Here is a 23452-nt window from a genome sequence, read left to right on the forward strand (position 1 = left end):
CGCGCCACGCACCGCACGGGCGAGTGCGGCCACGGCTCGTTGATTGCCCCCTCCCTGCGTGGCCCGCACCTGCGACAAACAACTCCGCGACTCGCCCACGTGACAGACAGGCTGCCCCCACGTGTGCCACCACCGCAAGAGCCGCCACAGCATGCGGAGGGCAGCCTCGTGGCGCAGGGTGTTGTGCTGCAGGAGGATGTATGTCCGCTCATGATTCGCTCGGCTGAGCTGGGTTTTTTTAGAGGGGGGGGAGGGGGGCTGCTGCACGGATTTCTTGGGCGATGCGGATTACCAGAAGCGCTTTTCCTGGAACTGGCGATGTATTGCTCGGAGCCCGGCAAGGAGGCTGGGGTGGGAGAGACTCGCGGATTTACGAGCGCGTGAATGGAAACAAGCTGGCGCGCCAGTGCTGTGAGCGAGCCTCCTCGCCGTTCGGACCACGAGCTCCGGTCCTCGCGATCCACATTCGGAGAGGAGGGGGGGGGGTCAGCACCGTAGCGTCGGGGGGAGGCGGGTGGAGTGGGGTGAGGCCCCCCGACTGCAACAAGCTGAAATTATTTATAAAGTAAAAGCAGCATCGGTGTAACATCATTTAACACCGGTGGCAATCGTGCGATGGACATCGCGGCCTTTCCTCGTCTGCACACGAGGCTCGCAGCAGCAGCAGACCCCACGGGGCGCAGACCCCACGCGGCGCAGAGAGCGCTGCGGCGACTTCGTCCGCGTGGCGTCTGCGTCGTGACCCCCCCACCCCTCGCCTCGTCTCCCTGCGCCCCTCGGGTTGGGTTCGCCTCTCCGCGTTGACCGCCGCCTCCGTTCAAGTAGCCGATGCACCGAAACACGTTGCCTGGTGACTGAAAAATCAAAGCCCCCCCCCTCCCCCCACTTGATGTGGAGACGGCGGATTTAAATTGAGTGATTTGCATATCTTTAATAAACGGGGCAAGAAATGGGTGTCCAGCACCACGCCGGACCGCCTTTGTCTCTCCAGTGTTATTGTTCGCACACTGCACCAGATGCTAATTTAATCCCGAGTCAACCTAGGCAAGACTCGGAACCGGTTCGCACATTCGTCACCGATGTTGGCTGCGAGCGGCAATCGAAACTCGCGCCGCCGGGTTCATGGCGCGGTGCACGAACCGCTGCTGTCCACTTGGTGAGCTGTTGGCGAGTTTATTGACTCGAGGGTTTTGTCGTCTTGCAGTGAACTCGTGGGCAAGTGGCCGGGGCCACTGCTGCAAGGAAGTTGAAGGGGCCCCGTCGCGTTAACCTTCACGAGCCCAGCGCCGCGGCCGCTGCCGCTCGCGAACTGCGCCGCCGGGCGGCTTTACGCTTGGACTCGGGGTGAGAATGTCCCTTGCTACAACTTGTTAATGAAGGAGGTCCATTGCCCGACGCGTCGCCTATTGGATGTATATTCCTTTTTTGAAGGGCCGTGTTATTGACGAACGCGGTGAGCTCGGTGTTTGTGCCAATGCCGTGGTAGACGACTCATTTGTTTACGTGCTACTCGGCAGTCCGGCGCCTGGGCCCAATGTGACCCCATGTGACCCCATGGGGCCCAATGTGACCCCATGGGGCCCCATGGGACCTACACACTGCACTGCTGCACCACCTGCACTCTACACTGCTGCACCGCCTGCACTCTACACTGCTGCACAACCTGCACTCTACACTGCTGCACCGCCTGCACTCTACACTGCTGCACCACCTGCACTCTACACTGCTGCACCGCCTGCACTCTACACTGCTGCACCACCTGCACTCTACACTGCTGCACCGCCTGCACTCTACACTGCTGCACCACCTGCACTCTACACTGCTGCACCACCTGCACTCTACACTGCTGCACCGCCTGCACTCTACACTGCTGCACCACCTGCACTCTACACTGCTGCACCGCCTGCACTCTACACTGCTGCACCACCTGCACTCTACACTGCTGCACCGCCTGCACTCTACACTGCTGCACCACCTGCACTCTACACTGCTGCACCGCCTGCACTCTACACTGCTGCACCACCTGCACTTTACACTGCTGCACCACCTGCACTCTACACTGCTGCACCGCCTGCACACTATCTATTGCTACAGCGATGCACGGTGCCGCGCATTAGAAGACGCGGGCGGGCGGGCGAGGCGGGGGGTGTGTGGCCATGATGAAAGGAGGGAGGGAGGTGCGGACTCCCGGGCGAGGCTCGCGAATTGATCGCCGCTCTGATACCCCGGGCCGCGGGTTGACTTCTTAATAACCGCGCCCGCGAGAGCCGCGGTTATTAATATTGTCGGCCGCGGCACTCGCTTCAATTTCGTCCGTTTCGTCTCCTCCTCGTCCTCCTCCTATCGCCCCCCCCCCCCATCTTTCGGGAATCGCGGAGCGCCGCTGCCGCTTGCGCGGAGCCGATGTTCGTCAACGAAGGTGGCGGGCGCCTCTTCCCATCCGGGGGGCTGGCGGGCGACGTGGCGCAGAAAGGAGACGACGCCGAGCGAGTCGGAGTGGCACGTGCGGGAACGTCGCCTGCACGGGCGATGGGGCGGGCAGGTCCGAGCGCCCGGCCGTGCTCACTGCGCGTTCATGGCTGCGGTGCTGCAGTTAGTGAACACCTCGTCAAGCATGCTGCTGGGGGCAGGAGACTTGTCAGGAACGCTACTGGCCAGTGCCTGGCTAGGTGCATGTTGAGGCGGCTGGGCAGCAAGGGTGGAGCGAGCGACGCTCCCAACAACGGGCAGAGCGCCGGGCAGCAAAACCGCAGCGGCGGCACAGTGAGCAGTGCAGGGGGTGCATCTGCCAGTCATCCCAGGCGGTCAACTCATCACAGCTGGGTCTATCCCGGGACCTCCTGCCAGCAGCGAGCCTTCCACACGGCACGTGACGGTCTCAATGTGCACGTAGACTGGCACGCGCGCTGTGGTGAGATCACCGTCGCTTCGTGGCGAATGACGTCTGTTGTTGTTGAGCCCCCCCCCCCCATCTCCGCGGCGATAGCAAGTGGCGTCAGCACGACGACGACTCGGTGGGCTGGGGAAGGTCTCGCGCGTCACTGATGTCGGCTGCGGGTGGGAGTCAAACTCAGGATTCCACATTCACGTCACAACCTGCTGACCACTGCACCACCCCCCCCCCCCCTTTAATTTGATTGTCAGGTACTAAATCTAAAAGCGTGTATGTTTTGCACCCTTTATTAATGATAAACTCCGTTTGCTATCGCGCAATTAAAACAAGGCCTCAAAGCGCTTTTGCATAAAGCGTGGGTTGTGGAGAGAGCCCTGCAATTCGAACGGGTGAGTCTTAAGACGCGATTTAAGAAGTGTCACAGACTCGGAGTCCCTAATGGACTGAGGAAGGGAATTCGACAATCGCGGAGCTTGGCTGCAGAAATCTCCCACAGAGGAACAAAGTTGGCTCTTTGAATAATGATCAGAAGAGCAGAAACTGCGGATCTTAAGTTTTCAGTGGAATATACAACTTGAGCAGATCGGTGGTGAGATATTTAGGAGCCAGCTCATTCAAGGCCTTAAACGTGGTAAGAAGAATCTTAAAGTCGATGCAGTACTTCGCAGAGAGTGCCAGTAGGACAGAATAGGAGGTATATGGTCACACGATTTAGATCTGGTTAAAACCCGTGCAGCTGAATTTGGGATATTGTATATTTTAATATCGTGGAAGAGTAGGCGAAAATCTATTTTATATATAGAGACTGTCTATCTCCAGTGGAGGTCCGCCGCAGTGGCGTGAGCAGGCACTTGCAGGGCCGCGCTTTTACCTCTAACATATTTTTTGCATATCCCAGTATGCCGCACACAACTGGAAGGCAATGACATTCTCCATGAAATTAAAAGAAAATTAAAGCTTCGCCGATATTGGGGTCGTCATTATATCGCTGTCATGCACGTTTGTGATGAGTGCGAGATTATCTGCTCGGTTACGGCGCAATGGGCAACTCCGCTAATTACGAGTTGCGGTGATTGGCACCTCCTGCCCGCGAGAGACACTTCTCATTGGTGGAACAAAAAAACATTCTCCGTGACTGTCCGCGAACAATTTGAGCAGCAAGAGGCGTGCGTGACCGAGGAATGAAATGTCATTAACTGCAATTTGCTTTGGTGCAAAGGCAGAGAGCGGTGAGATGTTGAGACATGCCCCTCCCCCCCGCCCGTCCCATTCTTCCACAGCCCCTTCCCCCCCCTCCCCCCTCCCCCCTCAACACGTCGACCGAGTCCTGAGCAGCAAGGTCACAACTTTGCATGCGGTGGTCAGAGCAAAGTCGTTCGATAGCTGCAAGTCCAACGCTTGCTCGGAGTTGGATTCGAAGTGCGGGGTCTCTCGCGCGCGACGCTTTGGGCGTCTGCACGTGGAGAATCTCTCCCCCCCCCCCCCCCCCCATTAATGCGGCACCGCCCATCGCTGCGTGTGAGTGCGTTGGGGGAGCGGTAGTGTCGCGGTCAGCGCGCTGCGCTATGAACTCTACGACCCGAGTTCGATTCCCGCTCACAGCCAACATCAGTGTCGACTATTTGAACCGGTCCTGGGCCTGCCCTAGGTCAACTTGGCCTCAAATGAGTACCTGGTGCGGTGTGCGAACATCGCCACTAGGAAGACAAAGGCGGCCGGTCGTGGTCTTAGCCGCCCACCCCCCTCGTGTGCCTTCCCGGCCTTCATAGGTGCTCGCTACGAGCACTTGCCCCAACAGTCTGTGAAAGGCTGCACGGGGGGGGGGACCGGATTTGTCTTTGCCTCTTTTCCGCGAGCAAATGAATGATCTATTCCCCGCGTCTCCAGAGCGGCGGCAGCCGTGGCGAGGCCGGGGAACTGGGGGCCGACCTCGATGAGACGTCGATGCGAGGCCTCGGCACCCGAGGCGGCGCGAGCCGCGATTGGATCGGACGCCGCGCTCGAGTCGAGCCGCAACTTCACCTTCTCAAATACATCAGAGGAACGTAAGATTGCAAATTAGAAAAGCTGAGAGAGAACATCGCCGATCTCATTCCCCTGGACGCAGCCTCGGATATGATTGCGCGCGTCTGAGCGCATCGCTCAGATGGGTTAGTTACATTTCCCTCGTTTCGAAATTTTGAAGCCATTTCTATTTATAATGCAGAAAATTAAACCGAGTCGACGTGCATCAGCTGCCTGTCAATGAGACGGTGTTGTGTGGGGTTGTTTCTGACTGGTGCTGAGCAGAACTGGCCCTCTGGAAGGGCGACTCCGTGGCGCGAGCCGCTGGAACGTGACGGCGAGAATGAGAATCGGCACGCGGCTCGCCCAGCAGGGCTGCAATGAGTCTCGGTGACAGAGTTCACGAGAGTCTCTGTGTGTGTGTGTTGTGTTTGAGACGAAATACACTATACCGTAAGAAGCACAGTGCACACACAAGAGAATGTCAACTTGAAATGGATAACATTGTCAGCAACCCACTTTCCGTACTGCCCCATCTACTATCCATCTCCATGTCTACGAATCGCCAGTTCCCGATTCTCATGGACCTCTTGCCACTATAGGTGGTAGGGTGAACACATTTTTGGAGGGTAGTAGCAGTGAAGCGGGGGAGGGGTGAATAGAACATCTTGTTAGATTAAAACATTTGTAAAAAAAGCCATTTATTTAGTTAGTTATTTATTTTGAATATGTATGTCTGGAAATGAGAGAGTTCAAGGTGTTGCCACTCGCGAACCACGTGGTTAACCCGACGCGTCCCAGGTTACGGGTCCACCGGTCACGCCGGCCTGCCACGTGCTCCGCCAGTTGACCGTGACCTTGTGACCTTGTGACCTTGTGCGCCGAGTCCGGCTTCGAGGGGGCCGCGGGGGGAGGGGGGGCGCGGGAGGGGGCGGTTGGGGTTGCGATGCGGGCTGCGCGTGATTCACGTACGCCGGTGAATAGATGGAGGAGGCTAAGGAAGACCCGCTACGCTCTCGCCATCCGCTGGCCACGATTACCAGCGAGGTTTCTCGTGTCGGCGGGCACTACCGCGGCCGGAATACAAATCGCAACGAATCTCCATCCTCCCGGCGGGCGCGTGCGGTGGGGGGGGGGGTGTTAGGAGGGGGCGGGGGTACGTGGAGGATGCGGCTACTGCCGTGGCCTCGTGGTTTCGCGCCGACTGCCTCTGCCGAGGAAGCTGCGTCCGTCCGCCCAGTGAGCAATGCTGCGCGATGGAGATTCTTCAAAGTGCCCGCAAAAAAAGTCTGTCTGATGTGCGTGCAGATCTTACCGCATTCTCCAGACTATAAGACACTTCTCAAAGTAAGACTCACCCCACCCAGACCTGTGGTCCATGTGAGCAAAGTCATAACAATATGGTCAAACGACAAAGGGAAATGTCGCCCGTATAGCCATAGATTGTCGGGGCAAGTGCTGTTAGCGAACACCTATGAAGGCTGGCACGTCACACGAGGGAGGTGGGTGGCAAGAACCACTCCCCACCGCCTTTGTCTCCCTAGTGGCAATGTTTTCACACCACACCGCACCATTTGAGACCGAGTCGACCTAGGGAGAGGCCCAGGACCAGTTCAGATAATTGTCACCCGCGTTGGCCGTGAGCGGGAATCGAACCGCCGGGTTCGTAGCGCGATGCGCCAACCACTGCTCCACCGCTCCCCGAACATAGTCACACACGCACATACCGGATTGTAAGACGCATCTCCATCTTGTGCTTTAAAATACAGGGGGCGGAGGGTAACGGTTAATCTTGCACTCCGCAGAAGGCGTGTTGTGTCATGTGCAACCTTCAAACATGGGTTGGCGTGTGTGTGTGGCCGGGTGTTCTCCGGGTGTCTATAATGGCCATGTCAGAGACCCGGAGTCAGTACCGTTGGGATTGAATCCCCGTTGCAGTCGCTGATCGCGATGTAACAGAGGACGATCGAGCGTAGCGAGTTGATGACTCGGCTCGGTCGCCAGCGACGGCACGCAAGACCCGTCCTCATTAGGCGTGGATTGTCGCTGAATCTGGCCCAATTGTAGCTCAACATTGTGACCGGCACCCGCGTGACAGGCCTCGTAGGGCGGCGAGACACGCGGCGCGGCTCGGAGCAATCTCAAGGGACCACAAGCAGTGGTCGCGGTGGCATCCAACGTGGTCGCGGTGACACGAGGCGATGTCACGCCGCTCGCTGTGAGGGTCCAAGTACAAATGTCTTTGTCTTTTGACTTTACGCTCGGAGCACAGTTGGAATATAATAAGTATTACTCTTTGGTTCTTTCGGTAAAGTCGCGTAGGTAGAAAAATAAAACAATGTTTTATTTCTGTCTCCGTGACTTTGCCGAAAGAACCAAAGAGTATGGATTCCTGCAGTCACGAAAGCTTCAAATGGAAGTAATAAGTATTATTATAATTTACAGTCGTGTATCAATGCACTGCTGGATGATGGCCTCCCCCACGTTCTGTCGGCCATGGGGGCTGTTTGCCTGTGCTTCGCCGTGGCTGGTCAGTACGGGTTGGTGAAGAGGAGGGAACCCGGTCTGGTTCAGATATCACTCGCCACTGATGTCAGCCGTGGGCGGGTCGAAATTGAACTCGGGTCACCGGGTTTACGGCGCGGTGCACCAACCACTCCGCCCTCACTCAGTTTTAGTCAAATCTCGCCAAAGAGACGCAGAAACTGGGCCAGCGTGCGGGCGTGAGCCACAGGCCACGATTCCCAACACAGCCGTAAGAACGTCCTCCGTCTCCGCGTGATCCCGCCGGCTATCAGACAGCTCACGTGCCCCCGCACGACAATACCCATGTTTAACGAAAAGCACGTGGCCTTCAGCATGTGGCTCTCTCTGAACAGAAACAATCCGAAGTACTCTCTTCAGTAAATATCACATTTGAATGTGTCCCTTACAAAGAAACACAATCTTCCACCGTCCGTTATTCCCCCCCCCCCCCACCAAGACATCGTCCCCGCCTCGCCCTCTCTCCTCGACGTCCGACCTCCCGCCGGCACAGCCCGCGGCTTCTCAGCGTAACGAGGGGCGCGTGGCAGTGGCCACGCTGGCGGCAGAGTCGACGCAGTTCCACTGCGGGCCGCGCGCGCGCGAGTCCCGTGACGGCGATGGTGGAGGCGCCGGCCGCTGGCCCCCGCAGCCACGCGGCTTCCAAACCTCACGACGACGCTCGCTCGCTCGCTCGCTCCCACAATGCTGGAATATTCCCCGCTTGGCTCGTTGGGCCACGCCGCCACCCCCATGTCTGCATTCAGGGCCGGGTTTTTAAAGTGTGGAGTTATTTATCGAGCGGCCTCGATAATGACGACGCGTCGATTTGTCGATTCGTCGTCTTTGCATTCTGTTATACGGCAGCAGGGAAAGGCAGCGGTGGTGGAACGCGTTCGAGTCGACGAAGCCAAGGAGACGCCGCTGCGTGGATCGCAACAAGAACAAGAGCAGCAGCAGCAGCGTCTTCTAGAAGCTCGCGGCCTCCCCTGCCACTGCAGACAGCACAACCAACGTCAACAAATCGCCGGCCGAATGTCCAACAAAGGATGTCCCTGCCTTGGTGAGTGAGCAGCGGTGAGCACGGGGCCCTTCTCCCCAGGGCCAGCGTGATGTGAACGTCGGCCCTCGACGCCGCGAACGATGCAGACGAACAACGAGGGGTGCATCTCTGGTGCAACATGCGATTTATTTCGTCGATTCCGTTGTGAGTGCTAAGGCATGCACTGCACTGTGCGTGAAGATCGGGGACAGCGGGCAGCGCGTTGCGCTACAAACCTGGCGACCCAAGTTCGATTCCCGTTCACGGCCAACGCTGGTGATTCTCTGAACCGGTCCTGAGCTTCTACTAGGTTGACTCGGCCTCAAATGAGTACCTCGTGCGGCGTGTCAACATCGCCACTGAGGAGACAAAGGCGGCCAGGCCTAGTGCTGTCCGCACCCCCTTGTGATGCCGTGGCGGCCTTAGGTGCTACTCGCTAACAGCACTTGCCCCAAAAGTATGTTGAGGCTACACGGGGGGTCTTTGTCTTTGTATGGGGGATGCACAATGAAGGTGCGTTGTATGGAGATGATAATGCTGCTTATGATGCATTTGGGCTGGAATGAAATGAAGCAGCCAGAACAGCTAAGGCAGTAGAAATGATAATACAAACGAGATGAGAAACACGGAGATAATAACATGTATAATGCTTCAATCAAATTGCGCCTCTTAATCGTAATAAGTCGAACACACGCATGCAGTGTGTGTACGTACAGGGGAATGTAGCGGGCAATATTTGTAGAAACAAGACGAAACAAAACAAATACGCACGACACGTTGGGTCTTGAGTCGAATCGCCAAGGTGTGTGGACCAGGAGGTGGCAACCGTGAAGAGACTTCCGTTTAGCGGACATCGGCGAGTGACGTTGGTCGTGAAGGGTTCTAGTTCTGCTCGGTGTTTTGTGCTATGAGATTGTCATTGTTGTCAACGGGATAATATTCAAGATCACTCGTTGAATGGAGCATTAGCAATGCTCACGAGTGAGCAGATTATATACTCACAAGACTCAGCCCATCACCACTTTCGAGTCGGTAAAGTCACTCCAACTTTGTAAAAAGCCCAAAACTGAATTTTCTCTGGAGGTGCCTCGTCCTGTACAGCCAGGTCCGCCCCTAGGGGCTGCGGGGCCCGGGGCAAGTCCCACCGTGCCCCCCCCCCCCCCCCCCGACTTCAGACTCAACTTGAAGTATTACATCGGAGCGCGCGGCCCCCCGAAACACAGGGCCCGGGGCGCTCGCCCCATTCGCCATACTCTCGGGACGGCTCTGTGTACAGTCCAGTCCCTGTTGCCTCTCCACTGCAGATGAGGAGTTCCCCACGCGGTGCGCGTGGCGACGGGGAGTTTGTTGACCATTCTTCACCCGTACGTGACATTGCCACCCATGACTCTGGACCACCAACAGCGATGAGTTGAACAGGGAGCCAATGTCACTTGGATCCTTGAGACGGCCCCGTCCTTCACCTCATCCACCGCCCTCCTCCCTGTCTCTCTCTCTCTCCTCCCCCACGCCCCATGCTTTCCACACATCTCCTTCCAAGCCCAGCACTCTGCCAAGCCACAGGCATCCTTAATCGCAAGCAGACATCATCGCGGGCTGATATCTGCCGCCAGACGATGGAGAAGCCGCCCTCCCCACGGCGCCCCCCCCCCCCCGCTTTGTTTAAAGTTCGGAGCTTCTCCAGCGGACGGTGGCACAGGACGCCGCGACACGGACGAGGGGAGACGACGTCTGGCAGCCCCCCGCCACCCCGTCCCCCCTATTCGCGCCCCCCACTCCACTACTACCCCCCGCACCCCTCCCCCAATCCAATCGCATCATGGAGCTTGCAGGGGCTGCTCCCCGCGGGACAGACGCTGCCGCTTGCCTCGTGTGACTCCCACCACCACCACCACCCAGCCAACTCGCGGCCCGAGTCGCCCCGTGCGTTCTAATTGCGTTGCTGACAATCACCATCATCACATCATCATCGTCACATCGCCGTCGTAGTCACCCTGCAGTGATGACGATCGCGCTGTCCGCGATGCTGGCGGCCGCCGCCTGGGCCGCCGTGGGGCCCGCAGTCTCGGCCCGCCGCAGAGGAGACGCGCGCCACGACCTCCTGGTGGCGGACCACACCGAGCAGCGACTCGCCACCCTCGAGGTTCGCTGCGCGTGGCCCGGGTCCCACTCGCAACCGTCACCCGCGATGGCATTCGACTCGCGAATCCGCGTCTCTTTTACACTTCGGCGCGATAGTCACCATCCTCTTGTATATCTGATTTTGTGTTTCTGTAACTTGATTGTAAATGTTATTACAACCGATCGGTCTCAGCAATAGACACCTTACGGCTGCAGGAGCGCGTGTCCTATTATTTAACATCGACTATGTCCACGCGGCATTCTCCGTTTGTCGCGCGACGCAGTTGTTCTGCCTACGATTCTTCATTGTTTCGCTGCCGTGCTTAACTTGTTTAGCCTTCGTCATGTTGGTGGCCCAGGCCCCCTCTTACTCCATCCCCGTCTCTTTGATTTCGCAAGCTGGTGACACAACAGCATCTTAAGACTTAGACACGGGCTGGTTCGTGGCGCCGCCTCTGCAGCCACTCGAGTCGCTAGAATTCGGACATTCGAGGGGAATCGTCGATTCCTGAGCCGAGTGGCACGATCCTGAGGGCCGTATTCTCAGCCCACGACTCGGCTCAGCCCCGAGTCGCTCAGCTGTTTCTAAGGACGCGCGACTGAGTGGCTCGGCTCAGACTCGGCTCTTGGAAACTCTGAGCACGGTTGGAACAACGCTGACAGCTCCGGAACAATATTGATTACTATCAACCTATGTTTATTTTACCAGGTAAGGCCCACTGAGCTATACGGCTCTTTTTCAGTAGCGACCTGGTTATCACAAATGATCTCTCAACGAAGTGGCCCATCATGTGGGAATGTATAGCCGCCAAATGCTTTAAACGCGTGTTTCTAAATGTGGAGGGAAAAATCGGAGGACTCGTCAGGGTCAGGATCAAATCCGCGACCTCTTGTATACCAAGCGATGTAGTTAACATCTCGCCACCTGGATCAAGTTAAGCGTGGCTTTGAGTCATGACTCACTTGAGCCAGAACCCGGCCTGAGCCGAGCCATGGCTCAGAGTCGGGCCCTGGCTCGTCTGGGGGGCGGCGTCCAGGAGATACCGGGCAAGGCCGTGGTTGTGCAGGGACCCTCTTGAACAAGGAGTCTTGAGACTCAGAGAGGCTTTCCTGAGTTCATGAAGTCAAAGTTATTTACTGCTCGAATGAGCATTGGCGCGGTGCTCGTTTCATGTTTACAGCCCAGAGCCAGTGGTGGAAACTCCTCCCTCCTATCGCGGGAGCGAGTGTTTGCGTAGGTCAACCACTGTTGACTTCCCCCCACAGCCTCCTACTCACTCTATGATGGGCTGAGTCAACCCCAAGTCAGCATTTGAACTCGCGACATTCGCCCAGGCCGCTGAGCCACGTGACCTGTTCATGAAGTGCGCCGGTTCGGTCTTTGTTTACTCCGTTTCCAGGAACTGTGTGGGCGGTGCAGTTGAATCCGTGACCATTGTTAATGTCAGAACAACACAATAGCGGGGCGATTTCATTATTTACCGAACCTGTGGCTACGCAATAGGCGCGTTCGTTTAGACGGCGGTGCCTTCTCTCTCTCTCTGGTCAATGTGGTTTAATTATCCGCGTGCACGCTCGGACCCGATAGCAGAGGTCGAGAATAATGACGGAGTCGCAGCGAGGCGACGCTCGCGCAGGAGACGGAGCGGGTGGCTTCTTACATCACGGGGTGGCGAGGAGATGGTGGCGGCCTGGGGAGGCATTCTTCATCCAGCAGTGGATTTATCGTGGCTGCTGATGATGATGATGATCGTGTCACGCCCAGTTCGCTCGCTGGAGAATGTTGGCAAAGACGCGACTCTGTTCCCATCACTGACCAGGCTTGCGCCTGCTTAACTTCGACAGCCATCGACATCCGGCAAATAATTTGGATATAAGCGATAGGGATTCTATATTTAGTGTATGCTCATATATATCCGTATGTTGAGGGTATCTCTAAGTACTGGAATGCACAGGCTTTTGTAATTCCACGACTGAATGAAGGCTTCTGCAATTCGTGTCAGTGGTGGGGTGTTTGGCCATACTTCACCATCCCGGTCAGCACACGACGAGTTGGTTAAGTGGGCATGCTCAGAACAGGTTCAAATATCACTCGCCACTGGTCAGCCGTGGCCAGGAACATAACCTACCAGGTTCATAGCGCGGTGCGCTAACCACTGCGCCACCGCTCCGTCGGGTGAATTGATGCTGCGGCGCTGAATTGAATCCACGGGGGGGGGGGGGGGATGGGTTTTGGTTTGGGCGTCGAGTGGGCCGGTCTCCATTGGCTGCACAGCCTCCTTGCTCAGTAGGCGAGTCACACGCGCACGCGCTCGCACGCGCACGTGCGCACACTCGCAGGCACGTAGACACCCGCACGCACGCGCACACATGCACGTACGCGCACGTGCGCACACTCGTACACGTGGGAGGGAGCTGTGAGGACCAGAGGTGCACGCAGCGTTGGGGGCAAAATAATCCGTTGCACCCGGTCATCTCACCTCTGGCATCGTTAAACAGCCCATCATCCCGCCGGGGTCGATACAATGGGTACCATTCTGTGGGGAAGTCAACAGTGGTTGTCCTATGGATAAACTCACCCGCTACCACAGGAACGTGGAATTTCCACCACTGCCTCAGGTCCGTAAACAGGAGGTGAGCACCGCTGCCTGAATGCTCATTTGATTCAGAAATCGCTGTCTCTTGATTGTGTGTACGTTGAACTTTTTTAGCACCGTACGTAGCCAACCGTGCTAATCAGAGATGCGGGGCAAGGAGCCATCGTGAATGTTTACCTCTGGGTGCGCCACTGATGTGGGCCGCGGAGGACGGAAGGGCGGGGGGGATAGTGGCTCGGTGCTGGTGGCGGGGGGAGCGCGCGGGGGGGGGGGGCGGTATCCCCACTGCCCCCCCCCCTCCCCCGCGCCCCCCCTCCTGGGTTAGGTCGAGGGGCCGCCGCCGCGTGCGCGAGCGGCCAATGTGAATAATTGAACGCCTCGCAGTCGCCCGGGCGACGCGGGTTCCGTCTCCCATTGGCTGCGGCCGCCGACCTTGGTGTTGAAAATCTGGGGGTGGGGGGCCCGGGGGGGGGGGGGCTCTGGCAAGGAAGAGATTTTATTTTTCCGTGCCCCAGAATAACCCCGCTTCGAAATGAAATACTGTGGTTTATATACTTATATTATATATATATAAACCTGAGCTCCCTTCGGTGCAGAGATCATTGCTTCCTCTCGAATCACGCCACGGGTCATCATTCCACTGCGTGGGGAAGTCCGAATTGGTTGTCCTATCTCCTGAAATCGACACCCTCCACCATGGGAATATGGAATTGCCGCCACCGGCTCAGGGCTACGAACGGGAGATGAGCACCGCCACAATGCTCCTTCGAGTTGGAGATCGATGTTGGCTGCGATGCCACGTGGGGCGGATCCATTGGGCCTTGACAACATACGGAACAAAATACAAAAGGGTGCACAGAGAAGCGTGGATATGTTCACGCGGGAAGTTGCACCGAGGGACAGGAAGAGGGACACGTGGATTAGACGACGCACGCGAGTCGCATTGACCGCTAAGAAAAATGGGACTTGGGCAGGACGCGTCGCCCGGGTGGTGACCGGTGGTCGAGTCTCGCGACGACGGAGCGGCAGCCAAAGCCATCTCCACAAAGGATGTCCCCTCTCACGTCTCATGCTGATGGCCACGATGAGTGACTGTGGTAATGAGCACGTGGGCCTCAGTGTCACCCTGTCCCGTGTGTCGGGGTGTTCACTCTATCCCCGTGTGTCGGGGTGTTCACTCTATCCCCGTGTGTCGGGGTGTTCACTCTATCCCCGTGTGTCGGGGTGTTCACTCTTTCCCCGTGTGTCGCGTAGGACCGAATGGACAAGGTCTACCAGGATGTGGACACGGTGGTGCGGCAGTACCGCGACTTCGAGGTGGAGATTCTGTCTCGCCTCGAGACGATGTCCCACGAGGCCCAGCACGGCAACCACTGGTGGGACGGCATGCAGGTAACCACACGTGGCAGGTAACCACACGTGGCAGGCAACAACACGTGGCAGGTAACCACACGCGGCAGGTAACCACACGTGGCAGGTAACCACACGTGGCAGGCAACAACACGTGGCAGGTAACCACACGCGGCAGGCAACCACACGTGGCAGGTAACCACACGTGGCAGGTAACCACACGTGGCAGGTAACCACACGTGGCAGGCAACAACACGTGGCAGGTAACCACACGCGGCAGGTAACCACACGTGGCAGGCAACAACACGTGGCAGGTAACCACACGCGGCAGGCAACCACACGTGGCAGGTAACCACACGTGGCAGACAACCACACGTGGCAGGTAACCGCACGTCGCAGGCAATCGCACGTGACAGGCTGGGAACCACACGTGACAGATTGAGAAGGCGCAGGTGGGTTAATGAACGCCGAACGCGTGCCTCCGCGAGCCAGTGCCTCGGCGCTCAATCTGCATCCGCGTTTCGTGTCAAAGGTGACGCACGTGAGCGGGACACCCGCAGGCCGCTCCCGTTTCAAACGATATCGGCGGCACGCGGGAAGAGAGATGCGGAGGCCGCCGTGGCGAACACGACGCGTGGGCTCGCTGGCACGGACACCTGGAACCCCACGGCGCGGCTGCTCGTCAGCTGCGTCAGCAGCGCCGTCGACTGCCGCACGGCAACTTTTTGCGTGGATGCACATCGGGCTTGGAGAGCACAGATGGTTCGCTGAGAGCCGTCACCGCGGGAGGATAACAGATGAGGTGGCTGGGTGGCTCAGGTGGTTCCCAACGGACGTGTCCCAACTCACCGAACCGCCTGCACTCAATGCAGGTTTCAGCCGCCCGTGGTCAATCCGGGTCCTCGAGTGCGGCGAGTTGATGGTCTCATCCCGGTGACCCAACGACTGCACGAAATGTTTTCTTAGAATTCGCGTGCGGCTTCGTGTAGGCGATTTGAGTTATGCGAGTGGAGCATCTGGGAATTGATTGATATGCGGTAATTACTCTTTGCAGAGGACAGAGAGGATGTGTCCCGAGTGTGACTGAAGAGGCCTGCTGAGTGACTTCCTCATTTCAGCCGAGTCTGTCCACGTTGGCGACCACAGCTGGCACACCACATCCAGTATCGTGTCCGCGATGGCTGTGGTGACGACGAGTCACGTGCCACCTCCTGCAGTCGACCAGTGACCCAACACATATTTAGTATAACAAATCATTAGTAAGCCCTGCGCATAAGTAAACGCTCAACATCATATGTTAGGGTCGTTGTTCAGCACTGTGGCCACACGTGAACATTCCACATTAAAGGGAATCAAGCAGAAGGTAAACGGCAAAGTAATCACCAAGAAGAGTCGCGAATTAACGCGACAACCCACGGGGCGTGGTGTGCAGGCCAGGTGAGTGAGTTGACCCACTGGGCGTGGTGTGCAGGCCAGGTGAGTGAGTTGACCCACGGGGCGTGGTGTGCAGGCCAGGTGAGTAAGTTGACCCACGCTGCGTGGTGTACAGGCCCGTCTGAGCGAGTTGGAGAAGGCGATGGAGGGAATGGACAAGAGGACAAACTGCGACGATGTTTGCCGGTCACGTGCTCGGCCGGACGGCGCCGGGCAGCCGGCGTCACGGGCGGGCAGCAGCGGCGGCTCTCCGGCGCCGCGGCAGGAGCAGAGGCTGCACCAGCAGAGTCCCGGGCAGGGGGGCAAAGGGCAGGGGGGCAGCGTCTCCCTGCCCGGCCTCACCATCAAGCTCGGCTCACCCACCAAGGCCGATGGAAAGTTTGCAAACACGACGCTCGCTGGACCGGCAGACGTTTCTAAGAGGTTTGAGACTGCGTTTGGCGGTGTCTCTGTGCACGATTCATCGACCCTAATCGATCGTTCTCACGCCAGGCGCGATACGCAACGTGTGGTGCAGTTCACTCGACAAGACGCAAACGGTCGGCTCGCGTTACGCGAGGCACTAAAAACGCGACGACACAAACGAGATGCTAAAATTAGATAATAACAACGCATTATTGAGTCAGATTGACACCCAGAATCTGGGCCATTCGGGGGACGGCTTAAGGAGAGACTCGCCCAGATGTCTAGAGCAAACTGCGGACCTAGCTCGTGACTGACAGCAGATGCTGTCGTGAGGGAAACAAAATCTGACAATCCACTGCTACTTTTCCTGTTTGATTGATGATAGTTTGTGGTTTGTATTTTAAAAAATATGTTTAAGAGAAAAAAATGTCCCTGCCTACTAATAAATCGGGCCCTATTTGTGTTCATTATCCATCGCCGAGTCGATAGATGTCTGTGGCGCGGTTCTGCGATTCCCAGATTGTTGATTTCCGTCTCGCGCATCTGCCTCTACGCACTTGCGGTTCCCGCTGCGCCACGTGTGCTCCTCATTCCCTTCGCGTCCGCAGCTCCGCGATCCAGAAGCCGCGGTCGGGCCCAGGATCGACGGGCAAGCAGCCCGCCACGGCCTCGTCGCCCGCCATCCGCATCCGCCTCGCCTACAAGCGGGACTCGGGTGAGCGCAGCGCCCGGGGGGGTGGGTGGTGGTCGCGTGCCCCCGAGCCCCGAGCGCGCCTCGGACGCGCTCTCCCAGGGCTCCGCGAGGGCTCCACGAGGGCGCGCTCGATTATTTACCGTTTGCCGCTAACCCCCCCCCCACCTCCGCGCCAGTGACAGGCGGCTCGAACGGCGTCACATTCGTGTTATTTTTTTGCCGGGGGAGGGCGGCCACTTTTATTGTCGAGGTCAGGAGGTCATCGCGATCGGCGCTGTCGGTGTCACGACCCTTCGCCATCATTTCCTTTCCTCTGCGTCAACACATTCTGATGTCGACTGTAAAACCAGTAACCGGGGAGGGACAATGTGCCGCAGTTGTTAAACGCATACACACATCATACAAATGTAAAGGTTCCCCGTATAGCCTATAAAGGATGTAGGGGCAAGTGCTGTTCGCGAGCACCTATTGAGACTACATGGCCCACAACGGGGTGGTGTAGAACGGAACCACACCCGGTCGCCATTGTTTCCCCAGTGCTGGTGTGTTTCACACCACACCAGGTACTTATTTAAGTCTGAGTTGACCTAGGCGAGGGCCAGGACCGGTTCAAATTTTGCCACTTTATGGGTCGTGAGAAGGGTTTCAAGTGCAGTGCACTGACCACTACGTCACCGCTCGCCATACAAACAAATGTCTCCACATACATAATGGGTACACACATACAATCAAAACGCGCTCGCCGCAAGCTGCGGAGACAAACCGAGTGCGTCGACCCCGGCCTTGCAGAGTGCAACGTGACGCTGGCGAGCGTCAAGTCGGTGAAGACGGTGAAGCGCTGGGGCTCGCCGCACGGCGCGTGGCTCAAGGACCCCGCGGTGGACGTCCACCGCCTCTTCCTGTTCGACGGCACCGAGGGCGACACCGCCACCGCTTACGCCAGCGCCAAGGAGTTCGCGGGCCTGCACCGGGGGGGCACCGCCACGCGGCCCGGGCAGCGGCGGCAGCAGGGGGAGGAGGAGACCGCGGCCGGGAAGCTGCTGCGTCTCCCGTCCGGTTGGCGCGGCACGGGCGCCGTCGTGTACGCCGGCTCGGTCTACTACCACCGGCGCGGCAGCATCAACGAGATCCTGCGCTACGACCTGGCCAAGAGGTGCCAGCGCCGCCGTGCTTTGTGTCACCGACGCGTCAGGATCCTGTGCGCTGTGCCGCTCTCCCGTCGTGCCTTAAGCAGCTCACACAGCACGTGGAGCCAAACGTCGGGCATCGGTGCCGAACGACACGCGGCAGGACCCAAAAGCGCATCGGAGAGCTGTAGAGCAGCACAACCGCGACAATTCACACTGCGAGATTGAAATGCTGTGTGTAGCGTTGAGGTTTATGATATTGTTGAGGTTAGATTTTGGGGCACAACCAGTGTTTGATCTCTCAGCAGAATATGTTTTGGCTAGCTGGAAGACTCGAGTCGGTGGCACGCAGCGAGCAGCCACGGCCCTGGCCAGAGGCATGGCGGATGTGGCATGCCAGGTGCCGATATAGTTTCTGTGTTGCTATCCTGGACACACCCGGCTGAAGTTAAGCTCTGGGTTTAACCGTGGCTGTGGTGGTGAGTGGAAGTGCACTGCTCTCTCAACCACGAGATCAGAGTTCGATTCCTGGCGGGGGACGAGATTTCTCATCCAGCCCTAGGCCTTCCTCCCTTTACCACCGCGCACCAACGAGGGTGATAAGCCACGGGCAAACAGACACCGAACACGGACACGGCGTGAGAAGGCCTTCATCCAGCAGTGGAGTGACAAGGAACTGTAATTATCGTGAGAGTTACAGGCAGACTTCCACCCGTTAGAGGAATGTGGAATTTCTACAACTGCCATATAGCCTTGACTGAAAGCTTTCGTGACTGCAGGAATTCATATTCTTTGGGTCTTTCGGTAAAGTCACGTAGATAAAAACGTCTTGGATGTTTTGTGCTACGTGACTCTACAGAAAAACCCAAATAATATGGCATATAGCACTCAATAGAGATGAGCAACATCCCATCATTGCACATTTTAGCTGTTGTTTTGATTTTTATTTGGTTGTTTTTGCTCTGATTTCCATTTTCTTCCTTTTTGTTGTTTCTTTGCGATTGCATTTCTCGTTTCGGTGCCGCAGGTCACTCTTGCTATTGAGACTCTGTCCTGGTCTCTCGAGTTCCCACCCTGGTCACACAAATACACTTGAAACATGGAACTACACGGTTAGGGTTAGGCGCGATCGCTATGGTTAGGCATCGTATTGATAATTTTGATCACGGTCAGAAATATCTGTCCGTGCGTCATCGTGAGAGCTTTCAGCGCTCCGCTCATAACTCACGTCCCTCCCTGCTCCCCCCCCCCTCCACGTGGCCCCTCCATCCCCGTACTTCTCCCCGTCCATACGGCTCCCACGAGCCTCCATCCCCCCGTGGCCCCTATCCCCATGTGCGGCCCCCTTCCTCCCACGCACCCCCGGCCCACCCCTGCCTCGCCCCCCCGCCTCACTCCCCCCCCGCCCGCCCCACTCCCCCCGCGTAGTGCGGTGGTTGGCCGTGTTCTCGTGCGCGGAGCCGGGAGGGTCCCCGTGTACGAGCTCGCCCCCTTCACGGCCATCGACCTCGCGGTGGACGAGCACGGCCTCTGGGCGCTGCACGCGGTGCCCGCGGAGAGCGAGGACGACGACGACGCCGCCCACACGGACGGTAACGCCGCCGCGACGCACACAAGAGGCAAAGGTCCCCCGTATGGCTCACACGGGCTGCTGGGGCAAGCGTCGTTTAGCGAGCATCTGTGAAGGCCGCAACGGCGCACGAGGAAAGTGGTGGTGGTGGCCAGCACCACGCTCGACCACCTTTGTCTTCCCAACCACCCGCATCCAGCAAAAGGAGTCCCCACGTGGCCAGTAGATGGCAGTGCTGAGTGCCATCCCTCATGCATGGACTTTCTTACCTCTCGGTGCAGGACGAATCTTTGCTAGCAAGATATACAGTATGACAGTATTATTATCACGGCGATTGGTTTAGGGGCTCCTTAGTTTTATCGAAAACACATCAAACATCCAAGACATTGCAATAAGTAGCCAATCAAAGGCGAACCCACCAGCGTGGCATTGTGGGTCTCTTCAACACGCAACGGGGTGGCATCTCGAGCCTCGCTACAAACCGTCTCCAGTGGCTCTCCCACGCGCCTCCGGGTCGCGCCGCGTGCACGCTGTCCGACGTTTCCTTACACGCTCCGAGAGCTTCTTCAGGAACTGGCAATCGAAGAGAAGCTGAACAGACACGCAGGTCAACCTAAAACAAACAGTTCCTGAGGAAGCTCCGGGGACGTGGAACGAAACGTCGGACATCGTGCCAAACGACCCGAAAACACGTGAAATCGGGGGAAACGGAAAAGAAAAGTCAGACTTAAAGAAGTTAAAAAACATCAGATTCACGACACGCTCGCACAGCGGCTGGGGGTGCCACTGGGTGACCTTGCAGGTGCGTGGGTTTGAACCCTGCACGTCTCGCATTGCGTAGCGCAGAGATTCCTCGCTGCCGTCATGGGGACCCTTGCCTGGGAGGTGAGGCCCCACGAGTGCTTGAGGGGGCCCTTCATGCATGGGGCGAGTGGCTGAGTAGCTATAGGAGTCGGCGCGGCTGCCGGAGGGAGTGTAGGGGACTCCTCTACTTACGAACGAGTTAGGTTTCAGAGGTCTGTTCGTAAGTCGATTTGTTCGTAAGTCCAACTTTACTCCTGATGAGTTAATGAGTTAATGATGACGTCACCCTGCTGCTGCTCTATATAAGAACGGGAGACACAGCAGAGCCTCACCATTCTGGCGAATTGCCCGATGATGCTGGATGCAATTACCAGCGAAACGTCGTACTCAAATTGTAAATTGTTGTGGTTTCACGCTTCAACACACTGGTGAGCTAAAGCAGTGAACTAATTGTCTTTTGTCAACGTGACACTTTTTTACTGATTGGCCGTGTCGGGTGGTGGAGGGTTACGACACATTTATAAATAACGCGATCTAAACCCAAAAACGTTGATTATGAATAATATTGGTCGCGAAAGCCTACGTGTTAAACATATTCCAAACATGTTGTACGGCGTGTACATTAAACACGGGGAATGGCTTTAAACGTTGTATAATCTCCTGTAGATGCCACTGGCTTTGATAACGAGCCAGACGCTGAGCACGCAGCCCTGCTGAGGCTCCCAGAAAGTGGTTATCGGTCGGCTTCAGCCCTGACACGAGGGTCGCCTCCATCTCCTTGTCGCGCGACCCCCACCGCAGGAGACGACGGCGGCGGCGACGGCGACGAGCCGGAAAGCGGCGGAGACCTCGTGCTGTCCAAGCTGGACGCCAGCTCCCCGGCGGGCGGGCTGCGCGTCGAGGCCAGCTGGCGCACCCCGTGCCCCAGCCGCGGCGCCCAGGCCGCCTTCGTGGTGTGCGGGAGCCTGCACGTGGTGTACGCGGCGACGCGAGACCGCGGCGCTCCCTGGGTCGCCTGCGCCTTCGACCCGGAGGCGGCCACCACGGGAGGGGGTGGCGGTGGAGGGAGCGACCGGGCGCACCTCGTGCCCTTCCCGGCGCCGACCGCCGGCGCACCGCCGCTGTCCTCGCTGCACTACAACCGGCGCGAGCGGCAGCTCTACGCCTGGGCCGACGGCTACCAGGCGCTGTACAAGCTCGGCCTCGCCAAGAAGACGGGGCTGTGAGCGCCGCGCGGCCTGCGCGGGGCGTGGATGGCGCGACTGCCCGTGCGTCTGCGTGGACCGTAGGGCCCCGCACGAGCAGTCGGGTAGCGTAGCCACGGAGTGTACAGGCGGTGCAACTGCGCCAGCGCCCACGGGCCGGCTGGAGACGAAGACGGGGGGAAGGCAGGGACCGAGTGCTGGACAGGGGGGCCTCGTGTTTTTCCTTTCACCGTGTCCCCCCCCCCCCACCCCGAGTGCCAGAAATCGCCTCGGCAAGGACTCTCCGTGCTGCGCGGTGTGGGAGGCGCCCAGCGAAATCTCGCATCGCCCTGCGGCAGCGCCAGCCGCTGTGCGAATGTGATGTTTATTTTTATCTCGTAACATTTTTTAAAACTTTTGTAATCTTAGCTTCCTTATATATTTGTCCCCCGATTTCATCCATCTCCGTTGCCAATAAAACTCACGAGGAGCAGAAGAAGAAGAATCTCTGCAGCCTTCTCGCAGGGCGGTGTCCGAGTTACAGGGGGGAGGGGTGGGTGGGGTGCAGGAGCCGGACTGCGAGTAGCGGGGGACACCCAGGGGCTGGCGCGCACGGAGCCAGCGGGGCCGCGCGTCTCCCCGCCCCACGTCTCTCCGCCGTGGAAGTCCTTGCCGCCCTCCCCGCCTCGTGCGTTCTTGTTCACAATTCACTCTCCCCCCCCCCCCCAAGCTGAATTCAAAGCTGTGCGTTCACACTCTGTATGCAAATGTTGGGCTTTATCCGCATTAAAGGATTCATAAAAGAGGGAAGTGGTTAGCTTGCCGCACTAGGAACCCGGCAACCCGAATTTGATTCCCTGCCGCGGCTCACATCCGTGGCGTGCGCCATCACACGCGCTCCAGCTCCTCCCTCACCCGTTCCCAACCCGCACTGGCCCGTGTGGTGAAGTATGGCCACAATGGCGAGGTGGATGGGGAGTGGCTGGGATTTGTATTTCGACGTTCACCCCCCCTCCCGCCCCCTTACTGCCATGAGTTGTTGTTTATTGTCGATGCTTATTCGTCTGGATATATTTGGAGCGTGTTAAGTGTTAGGCTCTACCGTGTTTGTATCGGCCCCGTCTCCGTACAGCGACGAGGTTTTGATTTCCTGCGATGGCTTTTAAACGCTCGATTTAATTAAAGAGAGGGAAGCCTTTCAGCTGGGCAGCACGTGGTTATATTTTACCACCGCGCGCGGCACAACATCGGCGGACGCCGGCTCTTGTGTGTGCGTGTGCATGCGTGAGTGTGCATGCACGTGTATGCGTGTGTGTGTGTGTGTGTGCAAGCGTGTGTGTGCATGCGCGTGTGTGTGCATGCGTGCGCGCGCATGTGCGCATGCGTGTGTGTGCGCGTGAGCACGTGCGTGAATGTGTGCGTTGCGTGTGCGCGCCTCGACGCACATGTGAAAAGCAGCCACTGCGCGTGTCCTGCGGGTCCCGACGCCCCCGCAGTGTTTATCGATGGCTAAGAGGCACCCGCAACGCTTCAGACAAAAAAAAGAAACATCCACGGCCATTCTGAGTCGGTGCTTTCCCTCTTCAGCAAGGCGACGTCGACGCCGAGTCGGTGCTGGCCACGGAACGCTCGAGAGCTCGGAGTCCCGAGCCAGGAGTTGCGTGGCTTTGACGTCATCGTCGTCGTACAGCCGAGAGAATCGCT

At 57.9% G+C, this 23452-nt stretch overlaps 1 protein-coding gene across 1 annotated transcript; it reads left to right on the forward strand.

Annotated features, from left to right (window-relative positions):
• The first annotated feature begins 10225 nt into the window (after nucleotides 1-10225).
• On the forward strand, nucleotides 10226-22949 carry LOC144720407 (olfactomedin-like protein 3). The gene is made up of 7 exons (XM_078597165.1): nucleotides 10226-10605; nucleotides 14435-14572; nucleotides 16080-16387; nucleotides 16978-17084; nucleotides 17853-18216; nucleotides 19619-19782; nucleotides 21366-22949. The coding sequence occupies exons 1-7, from the start codon at nucleotides 10465-10467 to the stop codon at nucleotides 21788-21790; spliced, it is 1647 nt and encodes a 548-aa protein (XP_078453291.1). The 5' UTR covers nucleotides 10226-10464; the 3' UTR covers nucleotides 21791-22949.
• The last annotated feature ends 503 nt before the right edge of the window (nucleotides 22950-23452 follow it).

This window comes from Lampetra planeri, chromosome 8, assembly GCF_965212315.1.
Source record: "Lampetra planeri chromosome 8, kcLamPlan1.2.h2, whole genome shotgun sequence".
In the NCBI taxonomy this organism is placed as follows: Eukaryota; Metazoa; Chordata; class Hyperoartia; order Petromyzontiformes; family Petromyzontidae; genus Lampetra; species Lampetra planeri.

Bases quoted from the DNA above. Each gene is read 5' to 3' on its own strand.
- LOC144720407 (XM_078597165.1), top strand. From the start codon at position 10,465: ATGACGATCGCGCTGTCCGCGATGCTGGCGGCCGCCGCCTGGGCCGCC. The intron at 18,217-19,618 runs GTGCCAGCGCCG...CCCCCCGCGTAG, and splicing joins CGCTACGACCTGGCCAAGAG to TGCGGTGGTTGGCCGTGTTC. The intron at 19,783-21,365 runs GTAACGCCGCCG...CCCCCACCGCAG, and splicing joins CGACGCCGCCCACACGGACG to GAGACGACGGCGGCGGCGAC.